We start from the raw sequence: 19,172 nt of genomic DNA, 5'->3' as shown, positions 1-19,172 counted from the left end.
ATGAAAATATTTAAGAATCGAGTCTTATGTAAATCATCCATGCTTGTAAATGGTTGACCGTTGGTAGAGGCGTCAGGAGCAGCCGATCTATTGTTGTTTGTTGAAAAAGTATTTCTCTTCAAGAGATGTTACATAGATATTAACAATCTTAAATGGTGGCCATAAAAAGGTCATACATAAATGTTACAATAAAGCCTTAACTGAAGAATAAAATAAAAGACCCCAATGGATGCTAAGAATTAGTGGTGGTTGGTTATAAGTAAATGAACTCTTCAATCCATAAATCCATGCAATTCTTAATTATAATGTATCTCACAATTGTAAACACAAAAAGGGGAGAGAAGTGAAGATAGCGAGAGTTTTTTGCAATATATTTTCCACACAAAGTGAATGACAACCTGATGTTTGCTAACCATAAACCTAATGGAAAACAAAGGGGACAACCTTATTGAATGAGTCAAAACCCGCTCTTCTATTGTGGTTACAACAAATAGAATTTGAGTCGCCTTCAATGATATTTTTTTATTTGTGACTGTTATAATTCATCGAAATATAAAAATATATATAGACACTTAGAATCACCTGATAAATCAATTATAAATGAATTGTATTGTCTTCTTTTGCTCTGTCCCCATTACCAAATCTTAGTTAGTTTACAAGTTCTAATGTTGTTGTCATAGGCTTAGTAAAATTTAATGAAGTAGTAGTTTTTTGAATTTCTGGATTGAGTGTTGTGCATGTACATAAGATTTTCCTATTTCTTCCCCCATGGTTTCGGGGTGTAGCAGAGTGGTCAGCCAGAGCGATGGGTGGCTGAAGAAAGAGAGGAGACGGTAACGGAAAGAGCCATGTGGCCGAGGCGGTGGCCTAGGTAGATAGATGCAAATCAGCAGATTATGAGGATTCTAGAGGAAACAGTCTTCTATTTGAGGAGGAGAATGTCGTTAAGGTGCATTGCTTGAGATTGTCGGCAGTAAGGGAGTTGATGAGGGTGATTGACAAATGAAATTGGGCTATCGACAATTATATATTACTGACAAGCAGTTTTTCTACATCAAATAGTCCGTAGTTTGACTATCAGTAATTATATTTCATACGGTTTTAATTTTATTATCGACGGCATTTGACTATTGGTAATAAGCCAATTTTTTATAGTGGACCCTTCTTATAGCGAGGTTTGAAATGTAAATATCCTTCCTTGCATTTCTTCTCCTATAGATAGAGATTTTTTTCGTGTAAGAAGATATTTTGACTCTTCCCCATCTTTATATACAAAAAATATTAGTGTTGTTGAGTTTGCCTTATTGAAACATTTGTATTATTTTTAAACTTATTGAAATTGAAGTTCCAATCTTCTTTTATTTAATTTTAATAATTTTTTGTTCACATATTATATGGTAATTGATTAATGAATTCTTTGATGATGTACTAATTTATAAAATAATTCTCATTATTTTTGCCACATATTATTACATTATTTAAGTAATAAAAAATTTGTATATCTATTATATCATTTACATAAAACTTGTTTTCTTAAAATTTGAACCTTTAAACCTTTTTTATAATTTAACATTTAATCCAACTTTAAGAACTGATCTAAATGTTCTCATAATATCTTTTTTTTAAGTTATTAAAGTCAACATACTCAACACCCCCATCTCCTTCCTCCCCCCTTCCCCATTTAAAACAACACCAAACCATCCACCCTACCATACCATCCCCTCCTCCAACCTCTTCGCAGCAATGACCACGACCACCACCGCCAACAACGCCGCCGGCACTGCCACATCAGCAATTACCCCCCAACGACCGCCCCCGGCCCCTCCCCCATCGGCAATTACCGGCGGCCACCACTACTCCATCGACCCCGAACTCATCGAACAAAGACGAAGTCCCGCCACCACACCATCCAAACCAACCCGAAGTCCCGCCACTCCGCCACCACCACCTCCGTCCCCCACCGCACTGCCAACCACAAAAATGCTGGTCATGGACAAGACTCTCTCCACCGCCGCCAACCTCTCGAAGCTTCTCCCGACCGGCACCTTTCTCATCTTCCAAGCTCTGTCCCCTTCTTTCTCCAACAAAGGCCATTGCTACACCTCCAATCAATGCCTCACCTCCGCCCTCATCTTCGTCTGCGTCCTCTCCTGCATCTTCTTCACCTTCACCGACAGTGTGGTCGGCCGCGACGGGCGACTTTACTATGGCGTGGCGACATCGGAGGGGCTTTACGTGCTGAATTTCGATGGAGGGGAGGAGGAAAAAGGGAAGGTTTTTAAGGAGGAGGAGTTGCGGCGGCGACGGAGGAGGTGGGTGGATTGGGTGCATGCTGGGCTTGGAGTGCTGGTGTTTCTGGCTCTTGCAATGAGCGACGCGGATATACAGAGCTGTTTCTTACAGGAAGCAGGGCAGGATGCGAAGGAGCTGTTGGTGAATCTGCCGCTTGGTGCGGGGGTTTTGGCTGGCTTGGTTTTCATGATGTTTCCGACTACCAGGAAGGGGATCGGGTATTCTGATGTGGTAACCCATTCTTAAATGAATATGAATATAAACTTGAAATTTACTTTTGATAAATTAATATTAATTATATTTTAGGAGTTTGGGTACTTGCCACTCGTGTCCGGAAAAATCTTACATCATGACATCTAACGTAGAGCTATGTTTGAATTGAAATATTCGGCTGTGTTACCGGAATATTTCATGTGTTATTTATAAAAATGAGGTGTTATTCGAGTATTATATGATGTTATTCGATTATTTTACGGTGTTATTGAAATATTCCATCGTATTGAAATATTCCATCGTATTGAAATATTCCATCGCGTTACTTGATTTGGGGTTGAAGTGTTATTGGAATATTCTCTCCCATTACTTGATTTGGGGTTGTGTTATTTCAATAAAATAGTAAAAATTGAAATAACACGGGGAATATGCCGAATAACATAACCCCAAATCAAGTACGCGATGAAATAAATCAAGTACCAAATCAAGTACGCGATGAAATATTCCAATAACACCGCAAAATAATCGAATAACACCATATAATACTCAAATAACACATCATTTTTACAAATAACGCATATGAAATATTCCCGTAACACAACCGAATATTTCAATCCGAACGTAGCTCTACGTTAGGAGTGCTAATGTAATATTTTTCTCTCATATCCTCGGAAATTATATAACGAACACTCAACTTTTTACCTCCCAAAATTTTCATGTCATCTTAATAATATCACTACATTCACTCTTAAGAATCGAAATACATGATTTCATGCGTGTGTCTGTGTGTGTCTGTCTATATATATATATATATATATAAAAGTAAAAAATTAAAATTTTGGTGTTGAAGTGTGAAACAAAACAAAACAAAATAAAATAAAATAAAAGGCAGCCAACTTGGCTTGATTCTTTTTCATGCTAATCTTTTAAGGTTGGTCATCATAGTTCATTTGGTTGCTTGGGGTTTAAAAGATCTTTTAAAAATTAATGATATTGACTTTGCATAATATAATTTGTAAAAAACTTTAATTTCAGATATTGCAAATTTGGTCATTTTTCCCATAAAATGATTATTTTAATTTCACTTAGTCTGAACAAAATAAAACAATATTATAATTTTTCTATTTAAAAAATTATCATCCATTTACGCTCATTTTCTTGCTCTATTTGAAAAAGTCCATAGTAGACTTTTAAGGTCCGAAGATTATCATTTGCATGGTCTCAAGAATGTATTAAAGGTCTATTTGGGGCAGTTTGTGCATTTCAAGATAAGCAGCGCTTGTGCGTTTCAGGATAAGATGTTTATCTTAAAACGCGGCCCGCGGGCCGGCTGCCTGGGGGCCTGCGTTTAGTGTAAATACCCAAACGCAGTTTCAGATAAGCTGGTAAAACGCGCAAACCAAACGGTACGGCGGCGTTTTGAAAACGCAACCTTCTCTTATAAGCTCCCCCAAACAGACCCTAAGTGTCATAAAAGATCAAAAGTTTTGGTGAGTAGATGAAGCCAATTTTAAGAGAAAATATTAAGTGTGATTGTCAGTAGTTGCGAGCAAATGATTGGGACTCGACCATGCCACCGTACATCATGTTGGCCAAATCCGAGCGATTGTGACATGTGCACAGAACTTTTCTGAAATATCAATTTTGCCCCTCTCGAAAATAATTTTTACCCTTCGTTCTCCTAGGGTCTAAGGGAGTATCGGGCACCCCTAAAAAAAGATTGGTTCTGCCTTTGATCAGACAAGCAACGTGACAATTACTACCATTATGTAACAAGTCTAATAATTTATCTAAAAAATGAATTATTAAATTCTAGTATTTAGACCTGTTTTTAACAAAATCTGATGAAGTCAAAAAAAAAAAAAAAAAAAAAAAAAAAAAAAAGATTAAAACTTACTGAAATTTTCCTGATTTAAGTTTAATCAGAATAAATGTTAAAGTCAATGAGCTACTTCACGATGAGAAAAAAATATTACATCAGGACTCCGCACGTAGTAGAGTCCAATGAAATTACGCCGTGGAGGTGATCAACCCAGTAACACAAGAGAATATTCTTCTCGTGTTATTCAAATGTTATTGTGTGTTATTCATGTGTTATTGTATGTTATTCAGGTATTGTTGTGTTCTGGGCATATTTCCGTTGTTATAATAAGATAATAACACATCAATAATACTTGAAATAATACACAATAACACCTGAATAACACACAAAAACACTTGAATAACACGAGAAGAATATTCCCTTGTGTTACCGAGTCGATCACCTCCACAGCGTAATTTCATTGGACTCCGCACGTAGCTCTACGTGCGGAGTCCAGATGTAATATTTTTTCCACGAGAAATGAGTGTTGTAGACAGATAATTAAAAAAAAATTTACTATATGCTCGTATTTAAATAATTTTAATAGTTTTGAGAAACAAAATAAAAATAAAAAATTGATTAGAATATTCTAGGTCAATTTTTTCTATATTAATTATCATTAACGTATCAAAAGCTATATAATTTTATTGAGCATTAAGTATAAATATAAAGTTTACTTTATAATTTTTAACATTAGCATTTTAATTAATTTGTCTAAAATTTTTCATAATGATTAATTCTTTGATTTTGGCTCTTGATCTAATCACTTCCAATATCATTTTCTTCTTCCCATTTAAGTATTTAGTTTGACACTGAGAAACTTCTTGCTCAAAATTTGCATTAAATTTTAGATGCCTCTTTTGTAGCATGTAAAAAATATAGGAGATAAATGCATAAAATTAGATAATATTTAAATTCATTATTTAATACTATTTTTCATTTTGTATTCAAATGTTGTATAATATTAAGCATGATGTATATACAAATTAGTATTTTATCTTCTTTTCCTAATCTAATATCTTTCCCTTACTAGATCAATGCATAGCAATGAGAATATCAACTCCTAGTGCATTTTTAATCTTAGACCCCCCATAATATTCACTAAGTTAAAAGAATGTGATGCAAGGGAAGTCATAAAACTATATGGATGACATATATCCAAGGTGATTATGATCTCTTTTAGACACAAATTATGTAGGTTCATGTACAAAGTGAAAGCTCAAGTAACATATCCTCCTAAAGTATGTGTGTGATCTTTTTATTTTGGTTTATGGCCATAATCTCAGCTTATCTTCAATAGGGGTAAATTAAGTATTGGAGGAATTAAGATTTAAAGTGAGAGATGGGATGATGATTGTGTGTGTGTGCGCACGCGCATGCACGTGTGTGTGTGCCTGCCTATGTCCTTAATTTTAAGGAAGCAACGCAATGTACTTTATGTGAATACAATAAAATTAAATACATAAAGCTTCCAAATTATATATAGTTATAAGAGAGGCCATTATTTGGTTAGACAAATTGAATGGATATTGAATACACATTAAGCTTATAAGTGTTTTCATCACATCTAGCAAGGGAATGCAATTTTATTATTTTTATTAAATTACAAATCCATTTTCTATAAAATCTCCAATTATCATTGCAAGAAGTGAATTAATGATAACGTACGTCAATGCTCCGCTAAATCATGAAAATGATATTAGATTCCCAATCAAGAATTATTATTTCATATAATTTTCAATCACGCCCGACTAATAAGAGTCATACATTTTAGTAGAGCATGTTGAATTAGAGTGGATAAAATAGGAAATAACAGATACATTCACAAAAAATATATTTTATTCATAATTAATATAGTCATTTTCCATCAATTCTAAACTTCCATTCTTACCACACATCAATAAAGCAATTAACGTTAATATTGTAATAGATATAATTATTAGAGGTAGTCAACAAAAAGGTATAAACTTGCATTCACTTGAATGTACATTATTACAAACTTAAACTTACCCATCACCATAATCATAATCATAATTATATATATATATATATATATATATATATATATCAATATTAATCAAAATATTATGCTCATATATAAAATTATCATCATAAATAACACATAAAAAAACATCATATTGCCAAAATATCACTTCATAATTTCAATCTCCTATTCATGTAAAAAAGTAACAACAAAGTAAATTTAATAATGTTAAGCATAAAATGTTGTAGATTATGCATCACCTCCTATAAAATTTAATTAGTGAAAAAGATGAAGCAATATGAATTAATACAATGTTATCATATCAATCTTATATATACTCATATCATATAATATATTTAATATGATAGTACACATGAATCACTTGCCTTTATGTAAGTTAAAATTTTGCATCAACCATGTAAATAAGAGCATTAATATCATTTATTCCACTTTAAGTTAAGATTATATATTATTTTCATTCATGTACATCAAAATGCCTTGATTGCATGCATTTCAACAAACACCTATATGGACACAATTGACATTCTCAATCTCAATCTCATGCTTAAAGCAGTATTGAAGGGGTCTTTTGGGACCATTTTTATTTTCTTTTGTTTATATTTAGGTTTGAAGCCAAGCATGTTTGGTTATTTGATTAAAACATGTTGGACATGTCTGCGATCTTTTTTTATTGCTTTATTTTAAATAATTTTATTTATTATCAATTTTTGCATGCTTCTATTTTTTTATTATAAATTAGCTTATTTTTAAATACACCCTTAACATATAAAGGTTGTTTTTTTTTATTTTTATTTAAATACAATAAAACAAGTTATCTCATATCAAATATATTTTGTTCAAACCAAAACATATAAATAAAATAACAAGTAAAAGTTCAAACCACAAATAAATATTAGTTTATTTTTAGAAATAAAAAATAAAAATATATAAATAAATATTATATTAAACAAGGCCTACGTGTTTGTTAGCCAACTCATTAGCTATCAAAATAATCTATAACATAATGATGTATCCATCAAAGTTACATGCTATCATAAATAGCACAATCTCACATGCACACTATCAAATCATTCTTTCATTTCCAATCTTGTTTTGGAAAATTTGACTTGAAAGAAATAGCGTAGAAACAAAAGCATGACCAAAACACATAATGAACCCTACGGAAGAAGCAATTATGATTGGCAGAATTATCGATGGCTTTCTTGATGTCGAAAATATCATGTTGGTTTCTGACGGCACAGCAACGGTATACTAGCTGGATATTTTGCGACAGCTGATTACAGACTATGTCGTTTGTTTTCTACAGTAAAAATATTTTGACGAGTTTTATGGAGTGGCTGACGTTATATACCGTCGGTTCCACATTGAATATTAAGTGACGGTGTTGATCGGTTTTGATGTTATAAATCAGTGGCTATGAAATCGTTTATAAGTCGTCGGTAAATAGCCCAAAAAAACCCTTATCTCTTGTCTTATTATCATCCTCCCGCTCGCGGCTCCGCCCGAACCCTTTCTTCCTTCCTCCCTCCCTCCCTCCCTCCCTGAAACCCTTGCACTTCCCTCTCACTCTCTCGATTTCGTCCATGGCCATTGCTATCGTGACCGAACCCTCGCCATATATTCACTATTGAAGCTAATGGATTATGGTGAGTACGCAACCACGAGATCGCAACTTGCAGAGACCCGAAACTCCCATCTTTCTCCTGTTCATCTCTTACCCGAAACCATTAAGGTAACTCCATGCCTTCATTTTCATGTGAAACATCAGTTCAGCAAGATTTAGCTTGTTAAATCCCAGTCTATCAAATCAGAGGCTTTATTTTAACCAAAATGACAGTTTAGCAAGATTTAGGTTAAATCTAGCTTAAATCTTGCTCTAAGGGTGTGTTTGGCTACAAGAATGATTTAGTGTTAGTTGGATTTGGTAAATCTGGATTTATTCAATTGAAGCTTTAATCCATGGTTTTACAAAATCTGAAATTTAATGACTAAATCATTGAAATCCGGGTTAATCAAATCCAATGCTTTATTTTGACCAAAATGACAATCTATCAAGATTTAGGTTAGATCCTGGTTTATCAAATCGGGGGCTTTATTTTGACCAAAATGACCGTCTAGCAAGATTTAAGTTAAATCTAGCCCAAATCGTGCTTTAAGGGTGTGTTTGCCTACAAGAAGGATTTAACATTAGCAGGATTTAGTAAATCCGGATTTATTAAATTAAGGCCTTAAATCCTGGTTTTCCTAAATATGGTATTTAATGCTTAAATCAGTGAAATACAGATTAATCAAATTTGAGTGTTTATGTTGACCAAAATGATGGTCTGGAAAGATTTTGGTCAAGTCCAAATTTATCAAATGGGAAGCTTTAGTTTGACCAAAATGACTATGATTTAGTAAATCTGGATTTATTAAATCCACCCCGTTCTTGGATTTACTAAATCCTGCCTAAACTAATATAATCTGGATTAATCAAATCAGAGCTGTATTTTGACCAAAATGATTTAACATTAGTAGAGTTTAGTTAATCTACATGTATTAAATCCACCACATTGTTGGATTTACTAAATCTGGATTTAACATCAATCAAAGACAAAATTCAAATCTTAAATTTTGTATATTCATAGGATTTATGCATGTCTTTTTTGCCGTTTGGCAGGATTTAACATAAAGCATGAATAATCTGCTTAAAATCAGCTACCAAAAGGCCACTTATTCTCGTCTCATCCGGGATTTGCTAAATCTGATGATTCAGATGATTTAGCAAACCCTGGATTTATCGATAGTCAACATCATTCTGAGATTTACAAAAAAACTCAAGCTTTACAGATAATTTTTTCTTTATTTGGCAAAATTTAGCTTAATTCTTGTGCAAATCATGCTTAAAATTAGCTCCTAAATAGCACCTAGGTGTTAGATTAACGGGTTGTTTGGTTGCAAGTTGAATTTAATTTGAATAGAATTTAATAAATTATGCAAATATGGATTTATCAAATTCTGGGATTGTTAAATTCTGATAAATGTTTGGTATGTTAGTAGATATTTTTGGTGGTATGTAGAAATTAGGTGGTACATAGGGTAAGACTGTGAATTTAGCTCTAACAAAGTTAATCACTCGGAAATTGATTCGAAGTTTAGTTCGTACAAGAAACTCTGATCGAAATAAACACTTCGATCTATGAGCCAAAATTTTGGATTGATTTTTTTTTAGCCTACATCAGCTCGGCTCGAAGTTGAATTGTTTATTATCCTAGTGATGTTAGTAATATCAAAGATCATTTATCAATCAAATATTAATTCAATAAATATTAGTACATAATCAAATATGAATTAATCGATATATTTGCATGCTAAGCTTAAACTAGAACTATTTACTTGAATCCCATATGATATATTAAGCAGCAGCCGCCCCAAACGCACCTTGAATTATTTACTTGAATCCCATATGATCTTGTAGAAAATTGTTTAAAATAATGTTAAAAAAGTAAGTGAATTTTAAGGATATTTTAACTTTGTTATGTTAAATTTTAATTTTTTATGCCAAGTTCGATTGACTTGTTAAGACTGGGCAGGCTCGGCTTGACAGGACTTGTTTATATTTTTAAGCGAGTTGGTCGTTCAAAGCTTACAAGTAAGAAGAAAATAATGTTTAAGCTAAGCTTAAACTAGAACTCAAACAAACATAAATTTAAATAAATTGAGCTTGAACATATTTTTAATAAGAGAAATTTACATATCTTCCACACAGTTCCTATGCATTTGCATATCTAAAACCTAACGTTTGATATTTAAATTTATAGTACTTTAATGTCAAAAAGTTTTGAATGAAATTGTGTTTTTCACTTTTAATTAGTTGTGGATGTAAGTATGAAAGTTTGGTGTAAGATATGTAAATACAGTAGAATTTGTTAGCGCTGGAGCCCGGTTCGGACCCCTTCGCTCTCCCGATAGCGAAGATCGCGATCCCGTCTCCGCCTCCTCCCGCACGCTTGAAGTCGCTCCCTTCTCTTCGTGATAAAAAGAACGGCTCTTCTTCAGATTTCGTAGTTAATGAGAAGTCACGGTTTTTTAGTACTTCTTCAGTTTCCTCGGGACAGAGGAAGGTTTCCTCGGGGCAGAGGAAAAGAAGTACAACGAGAAGCAGTTCCTTGCGACAGAAGGAAGAAGAAGAAGAATATTCTCCCCAGGCTTCTTCTTGGTGGCTTGTGACAGAAGAGAAATTGGGTTTATTTCTCTTGTACATGTTTCTTCTTCGGTGTATCTTGGTGTAGAGTTTTTTCGAAGTATCTCGGTGTAGAGTTTCTTCGAAGTATCTCGGTCTAAAGAGAGAAGAACAGAGAGAGCAGCAACGAAGAGTGAGATTTCTCTTATAAGTCAAGGTGATCGACTGGTATAAATTCCTCAAGTAGTAAAATCCTCTGCAACTCCGCGGACGTAAGCAATTCGCCGAACCACGTAAATCTGTGTTACTATTTTCTAGTGTGAATTTCTCGTTCTATTTTTCGCTTCAAAAATCATTCTTCTATTTTTATTCTACATATCACAACTGATTGGTATAGATCTCGCAACAACAACTAAATTGTGATCTACGCAGATGCCCATTTTCTTGAATACGCTCCAGCTGCAGTCCTATGCAAGAAGCTGTTCATAGTAGGGCATCATTTTCATACACTCCGAATAGTTCATTCGTCGTATGTGCAGATTTGGGTATTTAAAATACATTCAGGATGTATTTAAAGTATATCTTATACACCCAATGCATTCCAGCATTACCCACCCTTAATTCGGTCTGACTCTGTCATAGCTTGCGTCTTCCTTGATCCCCTACAATTTTTTGGCTTAGGAATTACTTAAACATTTCAAATCCCAATGCTCCTTGCTGACTGACTTGCACATTTTTTCATTTACAAAGCTCCTAGCTGACTCTGAAATATATATATATATATATATATATATATATAGTGATCACTTTTGACCAAGAACACATGCAACAACTAAATACAACTTTTTATGCATAAATTTATAGCACCAATATGTTAAAAATGTAAATATCAAACTTTGGGCATTAGATCTGTAAATAAATGATAATTGTGTGATTTTATGTAAATTTTCCAAGTTAATATAAGAAGAAATTATAGTATATAATGTGTTTTTTCATGTGTTAATTTGGCGATTAGTCATACATTGGTAAAAATTATTTATTCAACTTTATGATATGATACTAATTAAGTTGAGAAGTGGTTATGCTAAAAACTTCCCAATATGGGATAATTTGGGGTGAATTGGTGCATCAAAAAGGAATTATAGATGATTAAGTTTATAGAATCATTGCAAAAAAAATTGATTTAAAAGAAAGAGAAACTTCATGTCAAACATGTAGCACATCAGCCGGAAATAAAGCAAAGAATTCTAAGATGTCGAATTCATGTGATTAGCAGAAAATATTTGCGTACATAAGACGTACGCAACAGTGCATACGTCAGGGGTTATTCAGGGGTTACAGGGGGGTTGAATCCGGGTTATACCCCCTGTAACCTGCGTGTAACTCCCTTGTAACCTCCGTGTAACTTATTTGTACCCATGAAACTACAGAAGCGCGAAACTCATTTGTAGGTTACAGGTAGTTTACAAAGAGGTTACATGGGGGTTACCGAGGGGTATAACCCCGATATAACCCCCCTGTACCCCCTGAATAACTCCTGAACGTATGCAGCGCTGCGTACGTCTTATGTACGCAAATATTTTCCGTGATTAGCATAGCAAACTATAATCAAATTGATTTTTTTTTTCTAAGTTTTATTTCAGATTACTTTGCTTGCAAAATCAACAAAATATTGATAATAAGTATGCAATATTTTGTGTTTGTAATTTACCCACACTTACTTGCTTCTAATGTAAATTTTGAAAAAAGTATGTACCAAAGGGATAAAATAAATGGGAGGCATCGGGAGCTGAGGAACAAACTAAATAACCAAGGCATGTTCAGGCCAATAGAGGCCGATGCTCCCAATGCTTCCACCTTGAATCCGCACATGGCACCTGAAGCAGTGACCGAGTAATGGAGGATTTTTTTTTTCTCCCAGTTGCTTGTTGCAGCATAACCATGCTAATCTTCATTGATCTCATCAAAATTTACACTTTACTTTAATTCTCATCGTTCTAAGAATTAATCAAAAGAAAGAGTAGTCAAAATCATTTTTTTAAATTTATTTATAAAGTGAAAAAAAGAAAGATGTACATGTCTAAAATCTAAAATTTCAATTATATTATCATTCAAATGAAAATGTGTGCTCCACTCCTCACAAGTTAAAAATGTGTTTTTTTCATGTAATGTGAAAGACTTAGGTAACATAAAGGTAAAGTTTTGGTGTTCGAGATATAAATGCTAGAAATTAGGAGGTATGTATGTAAAAATACCCCCTTAAATAAAAACTAAAGAGAAATGATAGAACACATCATAGTCAAATTACTTTTTTTACCCTTGATCTAATGGCTCATAATATTTGGTTTTTTATCCTTTGTCTTCATGTTCTTTCCAACCAATATGCATAAATATTTAAGCCCATGACAACTGGTACCTAATTTTTTAGCAAATAGGCTCGGCATATAGTTAGCAACTCTGATCTAAAACTATATCCAGAACCTTGCTCCTAAAAACAAAGTGGGCATTTGAATACATGCCTCCTAAGTCTTATGTATTTACATATCTAACACCTAAACTTTATTTTCTTACATTTATAACCGCCAAATCATTCACATCAAATCAAAAATACCATCATTTTTTTTGAAAATAAAAAAAAAAAACATCATTTTATCTTGTAAAAATTGACATTTTTCATGTAAAAATAGAAGTTTAGGTGTTAGAAAGTTAAATACATAAGAATTGAGTGGTGTGTATGTAAATCTTCCACCAAATAAAAATAGCAGTATGTAGTTACATATAGACTATCAGATCTATATTTAGCAAGTGAAGAGAAAAATGGGGGAAGAAAAAAAGATAAATTGAAAGAGCAGAACTTATGAATTAACTTTCCAAATTCCTTTGGAAGAAACACCGTCTATTTTTACTAATCTTTTCTGAGATTTTTGTGTTCTGTGATTTTTTTCAACATTACCGTTAATTGCAATATCAACCTTTACAATATGATGATCTGAAGTCCCTTTTGATGAGATGACCCGATAAGAACCTGGAAGAAATTTATAGGGCGAACCAGGTGATGCCAGTATGTAATCAACTCTTGTGCCATACTTGCAAGTCCCCTGCACATCTGCAACGAACCAAAGCCGTTGGATAAGTTTTGAGAATCGTGCAAATATGATTAAACAAAAAAAAATCATTTTTTTAATTTATTACGAGTCTCAAAGTCAATTGATTATAAATATTGCAAAAAAAGGTAAAAAAAATAATAAAAAGCTTTGAACTTCCATCAATAATGACAGTCATGTGATCTATGGTTTGGAGGGACCTTTTTATTCGAGAAAATATAATTATGTATTTAAATTGAATAATTGAATCAGAATCTTTACCATATTTTCATTTTTCTGCTTCCTCAACAACTACTCATCACGTTTCTAACGCCATGATTTCTTTTACATTTTCTTTTTTAGAAATTTACATGCATACCACATTTTTTTTTGGATTTAAGCTACCTTTTAGTTGTGATGACGAGGGAAAATATCCCTGGTCAAAATGAACGGTGGTGATTATTTCATCTTCTTCTTTTTTTTTAATTTGTTGCTCTTTTCTTTGATGAAAAGTTTAAATTTTGGGGTGTATGGTCATGAGTAAGAGGCGCTTGCAAACAGACAAATTTGATGATATGTAAATTAGGAAAAAAGTTTCCCATGATGATATTGTAATTAAAACTTGACCTCAATGATTTTAAATTTTTTGAGTTTTTTTTTAAGAGAGTAATATAAATATTGATTGACTATGCATACACAAAACTTATCTCAATTCAAACTTAAAAATTTTAAAATTCATCAAAATCAAATTTTGATGAAGATATTTTGAACTAACAAGTCTTCTTTAAATTTGGCTTTTGTAAGTGTAATCATACTGTATAGTCTACATTGACCTTGAGGTTCATATTAGAAATGAATGAGAAAATTAGATTGGAATATTTTGATTTAGAGTTGGCAAGAAGGGAGTAATGATCTTCAGATTTGGTTTGAGATAGTGCAAAACTAATTAATCATATATTGCATTAAATTCTCATCAAAACTTCCTCAAATTTCAAAAGAAAGTGATGTGGAAGAACTAATTTGTTAAAAAAGAGGTATATAATTAAGAAAAAGGTTCTACCTTGCCCTTTAGCAACCACAACAACAGCTTCGCATTCCCCTGCAAAATTCTTGGAATCAACGTAATTCTTTCCCTTGAGAAACCTCATCACCTCAGCCTTTGGCCTTGGCTTCCCATTCTCTTCATGGTACTGCAACAAACAGTAATGGTGAGCTTAATTTCTTCCCTAATGGAACTGTAGCTTAAAGTTCACGAAAGTAAAAGCATTCACAACCTTGATAATATCATTCCACCTCTCTTCAGAGTAGTCTGTTTCATCAAGAGTATTCAGCCCTCCCGCCAATATGTAAGGCCCGTCATTCGATCGAAGCATTGCCCTAATTTGTTTCATCCTCCATTCTTCGTCGAGATGATCCAGATGTGTGCAATGCAGATTAACTTCTCCTGCTCTCGGCACTTCGATGGTTGCCTTCAACACATTCCTGCGTCAAAATTTACCAAGCTGGCTTATAAAACAAACCTATGAATTCATGATTTGTCAACCATGAATTCATCAAGTTGGGAGAAGGTAATCACCGGAAATCGGCGTCGTCGCAGATTTTCTGAACTCTGCATTGCTTTATAGGCCATTTGGAGAGAATCGCATTCCCAAACTCTGGAGCCCAGCTCTCTGCGAACACATACTTCATGCCCAACCCATCAGCTAGATCTGAGAGGGGTTTCATACCCTTCTCCTCCTCGGCCTTCACGTTCTGCAGAGCAAACACGTCGGCATCTACCTCCATCAGCACATCAAGAACACTCGTGTCAGTTTTTCTCATTCGATCGACGAAGCTCAAGTTGTTCTGATGAAACATTGGAGCCTTGCCTTTTTGGAGTAATTTATCAGCAGAGGCAAGCTGCTTGCTTCTCTCGATGGAGATTTGGTCTTCGGGGAGATTGATGGAGACTCTCCTCTTTGAATTGGAGATCGTCTGCTGCCGTTTGAGTATGCCCTTGGGCCTGTCGTTTAGGGATTTACCGACGATGTTGAGATTGGTTGCAGTAGGGTTTTCGGGGTTGGGCGTTGGGGCGGCCATGGAGAACATGGCGACGTTGAAAGTTGCGATGCGGATCAGCTGAGGTGGCGGATCGTTGGTGGTTTCGACGGGTGGAAATTGGCGAATGACGACCGGAGATTTAGTTCGACGGCGGAAGGGTCGTCGGAGGAGGGAGCAGAGCCGGCGGAGAGTTAACATGGTGTTGGCGCCACAGCGGCAGGATGTAGTTGCAGGAGGTTTAGCCGATGGTGAGAAGGAGAATAGACTTGCTATTTTCCTAGAGAAGCCATTGCTGCTTCTTCTACCCTTTAACGAAGTCTTGCTCCCCGGCATGGTCGAGGGAGAGAGGGAGAGAGGGAGAGAGGGAGAGAGGATTAGTTATGGTTTAGAGAAGAAGGATTAGTTGTGGTTTAGATTGGGATTAGTTACAAATAATGAAATTAATAGCTCATTAGAAACTGGCTTGGAAAATTTAGGGCTAGTTTGAGGCAGCATAAAAGTGCGGTGGCGATCTGCAAATACTGCAGTATTATTTGGATGGTGTGTTTTGTCCGTTTATTTAAAAACGTAATTTCATTTTTATATTAAAAACAGGCCGCGGGTCGAACCCTCGATCCACCCGCGGGCCGCGTTTCAGGATAAACAGATTTATCTTGAAACACACAAGTTGTCCCAAACATCCTTTTCGAAATTTGCCTGGAAGAATTTTAGAAGTATTTATTTTTAAAAATAAATACTAACTAGATTTTGTTAATTAAATATATACTAAATTCTTTTTAAAAATAAATTTGATAATCACATAACTTTTTCTGATTAAAATTTAAATTAGAAATAATAGGAGGCCGACTAGTAGCAGTTGGATTGGAATAAAAGACCGGCAGAGGGGTTGCATAAAGGTATCTTGTCAAATTTACTAGTGGATGAGAATTTCTTATATGCCTTTTTTTTACCTTAAAAACTTTGAAATAAATTATATGAGTAACCCAAGAAAAAGTTTGGAGGTACAAAATTATGTTGACGATGCTATGTCGATCAAGAGTGTTATTCTTGAGAAACTGAAGTTGTGATCGACTTCAGTTAATTTTCTAGCTTGAAAACAAGGAGCTTTGAGTTGTAGAAGTGGAGAATATCACATTTGAAAAAAAAGACGACGCAGCTGTGGTTTTTTAGTATTAATTATAAAATAATAAAACTTTAGTATAATTATCATATAAATATCATAAACATTTTATTTATTTTTTGGTCGTGTTGTCAAAACGGCTGGTTGTTCGCGAACAACTCGTTAAACGGTTCATGTTCAGCTTGTTCGTTAAGCTTAATGAGCCAAACACGAATAAATATTTACGCTCGAAATATAAACGAGCCGAACACCAAAAAAATATTTGTTCTCTGGTGTTCAGCTTGAATTAGTTCAAAAAGAATTAAATAAATTTATAAATAAAAATATAAATATATTCAATATTATGTGGTGTTATTGCTGTTATTCTGCAGAATAACATCGAGTAACACTGCGGAATAACACCGTGGTGATATTCGGGTGCTATTCACAGTGTTATTGGTGTTATTCCGTGATGTAAAACCGCGGAATAACATTGATAACACCAAGAACACCGTGAATAACACATTGGTAACGTTGCATTGTTACTCGGTGTTATTCCACAGTTTAACACTGCGGAATAACACCCGATAACACACCAATAACGCCGTGAATAACACCCAAATAACACCACGATGTTATTACTACGGTGTTATTCCATGTTATTCTGTGGAATATGTTCTACTGAATCTATTTCTAGCCAAACATGAGCCAAGCACGAACAGAAACATGTTATTTGAGCTGAACACGAACACAATATTTACGAGCCATTTCAAACACGAGTCATTTCAAACACGAGGCGAGGCATGGACCATCCAAAAACCTATTTACATTAATCTTAAATTACTATAAATGATGAATGGCGTGGTTTACTGAACATTCCTCTTATTTTAAAATGTCATTAATGCGATCCATTAAGTTGTTAGAATAATTTTCACTATTTCTACATTATTGAATTGTGATTTTTGCAACAGAATATATTGTTACCAAAAATGCCTACTCATGACTTTGTATAAAAACATCACATCAAAATGTAATTACAATTATGTTAAACTTGTGAAAGGACACCCTATAAAGTTTTATTTTAGGGGCATTAATTACATACAAACCCCTCCATTCTTATGTACTCACATTTCTAACACTTAACCTATGCTTTTTACATTTATATCACTCAACATTTACATATCATATAAAAAACATCATAATTTTAACTATTAAGAGTGAAATAAACCTTTCACATTTCTAGCACTTAACCTATACTTTTTACATTTATATCACCCAACATTTTCATATCATATAAAAAAAAACATCATAATTTTAACTATTAAAAGTGAAATGCACCTTTGACATGCATAATTTTAACTATTAAAAAGTGAAATACACATTTCACATGCATAAGGAAAAATATTGCATAAGGAATCTTGACATAGAACTATAGTCGAATTGAAATATTTAGCTGTGTTACAGAAATATTTTATCTGCGTTATTTATTAAAATGATATGTTATTCGAGTATTATATGGTGTTATTCGATTATTTTGCGGTGTTATTGAAATATTCTCTTACGTTACTTGATTTGCGGCTCTGTTATTTGGCATATTCCCTGTGTTATTGGAATAACACAGCCCTAAATCAAGTAATGCGAGGGAATATTCCAATAACACTTCAGCCCCAAATCAAGTAACGCGATGAAATATTCTAATAACACTGCAAAATAATCGAATAATATCATATAATACTCGAATAACACATCATTTTAACAAATAACGCAGATGAAATATTCTCATAACACAACCAAATATTCCAATCCGAGCGTAGCTCTACGTCAGGAGTCCTGCTGTAATATTTTCTCATGCATAAATGTAAAAATAAAAGTTAGGTTTCGTCATTTCAAAATAACTATTTTTGGAATATTCTTAATTTTTTTAAGATAATCTCCTTCGATAACTAATCATTAAAAAAAATATTTGACAAATAGAAAACCTCCAGCTACTATTAATCTAATGTCATTTTATTTTTATTCTACTCAAAAGTACTTCAAATTATTCTGTCCGTCTTCCTCAAATGATCGCTATTGCTCAACATGATGATTTAGGGTCTGTTTGGGGCAGCTTGTGAGTTTCAAGATAAACAGCTTATCCTGAATGCGGCCAGCAGGTCGACCCGCGATCTGCGTTTAGTGTAAAAAACCCAAACGCGACATACAGCATTTTTAAAAACTGACAAACCAAACGGTTAGACGACGTTTTAAAAAATGCGAAAACGCCGCTGCACTTACAAGCTGCCCCAAACGGGCCCTTAATTTATATTAACTATAGAGTATCACGCATTAGTTTGTATTATTTTTATTGTATTGTGTATCTATGGCTGCTAACAGCTTGATTTATCATTAATATATATATATATATATATATATATATA

At 33.7% G+C, this 19,172-nt stretch overlaps 2 protein-coding genes across 2 annotated transcripts; one reads left to right on the top strand and one right to left on the bottom strand.

Moving 5' to 3' along the window:
• Window positions 1-1,743: 1,743 nt before the first annotated feature.
• Window positions 1,744-2,538, top strand: LOC110029061. The gene has a single exon (XM_020731177.1). It carries the CDS (start codon window positions 1,744-1,746, stop codon window positions 2,536-2,538), a length of 795 nt encoding a protein of 264 aa, XP_020586836.1.
• Window positions 2,539-13,357: 10,819 nt separating this feature from the next.
• Window positions 13,358-16,046, bottom strand: LOC110029066. Its single transcript, XM_020731181.1, has 4 exons — window positions 15,193-16,046; window positions 14,891-15,098; window positions 14,677-14,806; window positions 13,358-13,639 (listed from the first exon to the last, which is right to left on the bottom strand). Exons 1-4 carry the CDS (start codon window positions 15,987-15,989, stop codon window positions 13,389-13,391), a joined length of 1,386 nt encoding a protein of 461 aa, XP_020586840.1. The 5' UTR covers window positions 15,990-16,046; the 3' UTR covers window positions 13,358-13,388.
• Window positions 16,047-19,172: the final 3,126 nt, after the last annotated feature.

Source organism: Phalaenopsis equestris, unplaced genomic scaffold (assembly GCF_001263595.1).
Source record: "Phalaenopsis equestris unplaced genomic scaffold, ASM126359v1 Scaffold000545, whole genome shotgun sequence".
NCBI classification, from domain to species: Eukaryota; Viridiplantae; Streptophyta; class Magnoliopsida; order Asparagales; family Orchidaceae; genus Phalaenopsis; species Phalaenopsis equestris.
This window is presented reverse-complemented; position numbering and strand designations above follow the sequence as displayed.

Bases quoted from the DNA above. Each gene is read 5' to 3' on its own strand.
- LOC110029061 (XM_020731177.1), top strand. From the start codon at position 1,744: ATGACCACGACCACCACCGCCAACAACGCCGCCGGCACTGCCACATCA.
- LOC110029066 (XM_020731181.1), bottom strand. From the start codon at position 15,989: ATGCCGGGGAGCAAGACTTCGTTAAAGGGTAGAAGAAGCAGCAATGGC. The intron at 15,099-15,192 runs GTGATTACCTTC...ATTTTGACGCAG, and splicing joins TGCGACGACGCCGATTTCCG to GAATGTGTTGAAGGCAACCA. The intron at 13,640-14,676 runs GTAGAACCTTTT...GGTTCGTTGCAG, and splicing joins TGTGGTTGCTAAAGGGCAAG to ATGTGCAGGGGACTTGCAAG.